The sequence below is a fragment of the Elephantulus edwardii genome, unplaced genomic scaffold (assembly GCF_000299155.1).
Source record: "Elephantulus edwardii isolate Elephantulus edwardi_28Jun2011 unplaced genomic scaffold, EleEdw1.0 scaffold02775, whole genome shotgun sequence".
NCBI lineage: Eukaryota > Metazoa > Chordata > Mammalia > Macroscelidea > Macroscelididae > Elephantulus > Elephantulus edwardii.
Genome location: NW_006402525.1, coordinates 1 through 5,238, shown reverse-complemented (window position 1 = coordinate 5,238; position 5,238 = coordinate 1). Strand labels below are relative to the sequence as shown.

The window sequence follows — 5,238 nt, the reverse complement described above, 5'->3', positions numbered from 1 at the left end:
GGAACGAATTCTCATCTTTTCTTCCAGAGGAATAAATTTCAGAACAAGACACTTAATGCAAGACTTAAGAAACTTGATGCCTCATTCTAAACCAGGTGCCTTTCTCTCATATACTTTAAAAATTTGTGTGTATGTATACACCCATTGCCATTCAGTTAGTTTTAAATCATAGCCACACTACAAGGCAGAATTTCCCTGTAAAATTTCCAAGGCTGTAATCTTGAGAAGGAGTGTAGGTGATGTTGTCGGAAAAGCATTTGACTGCTAGCCAGTGATCAATGGTTTGGAGTCCACCAGCTTCTCTATGGGAGAGAAAAATGAGGCAGTCTGATTCCATAATGATTTATAGCCTGTGAAACTTTAAGGAACTGACCTAGTAGATAAGGGGTTGTGCTGGTTACTTGTTTGAATCTGCCAGCGCCTTCTCAGGAGATGGCCAGTCCCTTCCCATATGATTTACAGCCTCTGAAAAGCCCGCTAGGGGGGGTCAGCTATCAACTGGTTCCACTTGACAGTAACAATGAATTTGACTTTTTTATAAGGTCTTTATGAACTGGAAGCAACTTGACAGCAGTTAGTAATCTTTGCAAGGCAGACTGCAGTATTTGTCCTCTGTAGAATTAATGGTTAGTTCAAACTGTCAACTTTATAGTTCTCAGTAATGTGCTTACCTCCTGTGCCACTGGAGTTCCATACGTCTAAATGAGCCCTGGTGGCATAGTATATGTCATGTCTAAAGGTCAGCAGTTCTAATCCACTTGGCATCCACAGGGGAAGGGTGAGCATTTTCCTTTGGTAAAGATTTACAGCCTTGGAAAACAGATGGAAGGACTATCTCTAAGTCAAAATTGACTCAGAAAAAAGATGAGCAATATCCTCTTAATGGGATTTACAGCCTGGAAACCCACTGGAGGATCAGCTCTGAGTTGATTCCAATTTTAGGGCAATGAGCCTTTTATACATACACAAATACATACATATATACATATGCAAATTAAATTAACTATTTCCATGTAAAAAGATTTTATTTAATCAAACTTACCTGAGAAGTTTGTTATTTTGATTGCCAAAAGTTTCCAGTTAACATTTTGTTAGAAATTTTTGCTAACGTGCATTAATCATTTTCTTCACTTTCTTTTAGAAAAGAATAGTTGTTTTTTTTTTAAGAAAAAAAAGGTCCAGGAACACTTTTAAGTTCATTCTCTCAGAGGTCATGAGATGCATGGAAAAGGTCTACACTCCAAATTATCTAATACTGATCTAATTTTACATTCTGAATTTCTTTTTGTTTTTTTAACATCAAATGGAGCTGAGGTAGGTTTTAAAACACGTTTAAGTTTGGGTAATATTTCTTTTTTTTTATGTTGTTGTTCTTTTTAATTTTTTTAATTTTATTTTAATGAAAGTCTACAGAGATGGATTTCCATTACAGTTGGTGCATATTTTGCTCCCAACCCACCCCTCCCCCAGTTTGCTTTTCTCTTTAAAGAGAAAAAAAAATTATTTCGTTGTTATACATGGGTAATATTTCTTTAAGCAGTAGGTTATTCTGTAGACAAGTGAAGAAGGTTTCTTCTTTACCAGAGTTCTGTGCTGAGAAATGCTATGGGTTTTAATTCTAGGTAGAAACTTCATTCTTTAAACTAGCATTTCCCAAAAGAGAGTCTTTCATAATCTAAAACCAATTTTTAGTCAAGTGATGATTCAAAATATTTTTGTTGATCAAAACTTGGTTTAAGTATTGTCTTAATGTAGCTCAAACCCTTCAGTTAATGAGAATGTTTCTGTTTTTGAAAGAGTTTCATAGAATATTTAAGAAATACAGGTTTAGACCATAATTTATAATTGAGGACAGATTTCTTTAATGAATTTGTTTTTACACTTAACAGAAAAAAAAAATGCAATCTTTTAAAGAGATATCAAGTCTTTTCTTTAAAGAGAAAACCCTATTTTCTAGATGATGTTGTTGTGGTTATGAACTGTGGACTTGGGACTGACCCATAACTGACTCTTCAATGGGTTTTCAGAGGCAGTGAATCACAGAAGAGGAGCCTGTCCTTTTCCCCATACAGCAGCTGGTGGGCTTGAACCACTTGCCTTGGGGTTGGCAGAGCACCTTCTTACCACTAAGCCACCATGACTCCTCCTATTTTCTAGATAGGGCATGAGGTTTCATTAAATTAGCTTTAAAACCTCCTTTTGTCTATTAACCTTTTTTCTCTTTTTTTGTAGATACCAAAATGGATCGTAAAGACAAGTTATTTGTGATTAATGAGGTAATTTCAGAAAGTAAAGTAGAATATCTTAAGAATGAAATACTGTCAACATGAATGATGGTTCGTACAGAAACTAAGACAGTTGTTTAATCATTTTAGTGAGATATATTTGCACACAGGTGCAATTACAGCCTTTTCTGCATGTCCAATTCAGTGGTGTTAGTTATATCCACCAGTCAATACTGTTATTATGTCACTTTTTAGTCTTTTACAGTTTTGAGTTTTAACTTACAATGAAGTAGGAGAGACTTGGTCTCACATACTTTGGATATGGTGTTGTGGAAAGACCAGTCCCTAGAGAAAGACATCATGCTTGGTAAAGTAAAGAGACAGTGAAAAAGATGAAAACCCTTAATGAGACACAGTGACAGTGGACCCCAACAACTGTGAGGATGGTGCAGGGTGGGACAGTGTTTCATTCTAGTGTACCTAGGATTTTGATGAGTTGGAAGCAACCTGATGGTGCCCAAAAGCAATTTTTCTTTTTTTTCCACCTGTGGTAGGCAGAGCTTTTAGTTTACCTTCGCGTTTGCCTCAGTGATTTTGGAGGAAGTCTAATATCATTTAATTACTCTAGTGCTTAATTTTATTCTTCTTCATTTTTCTATATCTAGGTCTGTGAAATGAAGAACTGTAATAAATGTATCTATTTTGAGGCCAAGAAGAAACAAGATCTTTATATGTGGTAAGAGAATGTCATAATTAAGATTTAGGTGGAAATTGTTTAAGAGGATTTATTCTCTGACCTCATTTTATCGACTTCTTTGAATCTTACATAAAATGTAGGGGAAAGGAGAGATAAGGCAAACTTACTTGATTTATTAAAGCTTGAAACCTTCAAAGAATATGAACTACCTAAATACTATAAGCATGTGAGGATTCCTCGTGGCTTAGTGTGTAATGTATTGGGCTGCTAACCAAAAGGTCAGTGGTTTCAATCCTCCAGTTGCTCCATGGAAGAAAGTCTTCCTTCCTCCAATAAGATTTACAGCCTCAGAGGTGTAATGAAGGGTTATTACAAGTCATAGTTGACTCTAAGGCAGTGAGTTTGGTTTATAAGCATATGTCGTTCTTACCTTTGGATAGCTAAAAAAGTCACAGATTGACACTGTGACTTCCACTGTGAACTTGAGCATGACAGAGATTGTGAAAATGGTGCAGGAGAGGGTGGACAAGGTTCAGATCTGTTGTTTACAGGGTCACACTGGGTTGTAGTTGGCTCCACAGCACCGAACAGCTAGTAAGCAGCTAATACATTCTTCCCCCCCCCCCATAGTAAACTTCTTTAATTTCATTACAAATGATCAGATACATTTATGTGGTAAAGCAAAAAACCCAGAACCCACTGCCATTGAGTTAAATCTCGCTCACCATAGGCTACAGAACATAAAGAGCTGCCTCATAGGGTTTCCAAGGCTGTGAATCCTTATGGCCATAGGTCATGTCGGCTTTCCCCCAGAGAGTTTCTGGTGGATTCAAACTGCCAACCTGTTGGTTAGCAGCCAAGTGTTTTACTAGCTGTGCCAAGCTAATACATTCTTAATCCAATGTTGATAAAGCATCTTTTCTATTTTTTAGGCTTTCAAATTCACCTCATGGGCCATCTGCCAAATTCCTTGTTCAAAATAGTAAGTTGATTCAATGTTAAATTTTTTATGAGAAAATGTGAAGTTCTCTTTGTCATAAAAATGGTGTCAAAGTTGTGACTTTTGTTGTTATTTCCCCTCCTAGTTCACACCCTAGCGGAACTAAAGATGACTGGAAACTGTTTGAAAGGTTCTCGGCCCCTTTTGTCTTTTGATCCTGTAAGTTTCCTGTTCAATGTATAAGGTCTAATAATCTACTCTGTATGATTGCTTTTTCCCCCCTTGTGATTTAAGTGAAAACTTACAAAGAAAATGAGCTTTCTGTTCCATTATTCAAGCCATTTTGTCTGTGACAGTAATTGCAGTACTCAAGATGTAACTGCACTCTTCCCAGCTCCTCCCTGTGAGTCTCCTCATTAACCATCTCATTTCCATTAATCATCCTATCCTACCTCTTCTGCCTTCTGGGCTTTATCCTTTGGCAGTGATGCTCTCCTAACCTTACATAGTGGGCTGTTCTAAGAAGTAAGTGTCTTGCTGGTCTTACTTACCATATAAACCTGTCTGTTGTTTGGCTGAATGTTGAGCAACAGGAGTGGGTTTTGTTCCAGATTTGAAAGGTGACCTAGGGTCTTGGAGTTCCACCCATTTCTGCCAGGCTGTTTTTATGTGTTTTGAGTTTTGATCCCTGCTTTTCATCCACTCTCTCTGGGACCTTCTGCTATGATAACTTTATAGTGATCGGCTTTTGTACCCAGGTGCCGTCTAGTCCTTCTGGTTGTAGAAATCAAGGTTTTATGTAATCTGTTAGTCTTTCAGACTAATTATAACTATTTCTCTATAGATCTTACTTTACTTCCCTCTTTGTTCCAGGCAGGTTAGAGGCCAAGAGAGGAGGTGCATTTTGGACAGTGTACCTTCCATAGTTGCTCACAGGGAAGCCCCCACTCACCCCTCACAAAGTAGGATGTAGGGCCTTGTCTCTGTGGCTCTTGGGTCAGGTGACCTTCAGGCCGTAGTGTTAATTTTTAGGGAATATAATTGTGTATTTAAATTTGATTAAGATTAAATACACACAGTGTTTTTCAGGGAGGCACTGTGGCGTTGTCCAATGATATGATTGCTTTTGTTTTTTTGTTTTTACCTAGGCATTTGATGAATTGCCACATTATACTTTGTTAAAGGAACTGTTAATTCAGGTAAATATCTTGAAAAGCTTAACTTTGAGTGTCTTCCTTTGGACTCTATATTGTGGAACTAACATATACTTTTTTTTTCACTAGATCTTTTGTACACCCCGGTATCATCCCAAAAGTCAGCCATTTGTGGACCATGTGTTTACTTTCACCATTCTGGATAATAGGATATGGTTTCGG

General features: G+C 37.3%; 1 protein-coding gene across 1 annotated transcript; it reads left to right on the top strand.

Annotated features, from left to right (window-relative positions):
- Window positions 1-4: 4 nt before the first annotated feature.
- LOC102848813 (ribosome biogenesis protein BRX1 homolog) lies at window positions 5-5,235 on the top strand (the record flags this gene model as incomplete). The annotated part of the gene is made up of 7 exons (XM_006903506.1): window positions 5-95; window positions 2,233-2,276; window positions 2,891-2,961; window positions 3,855-3,904; window positions 4,008-4,081; window positions 5,011-5,061; window positions 5,146-5,235. Coding segments are annotated over 7 exons (471 nt in total), but the record flags the coding sequence as incomplete, so codon positions are not given.
- Between the last annotated feature and the right edge of the window lie 3 nt (window positions 5,236-5,238).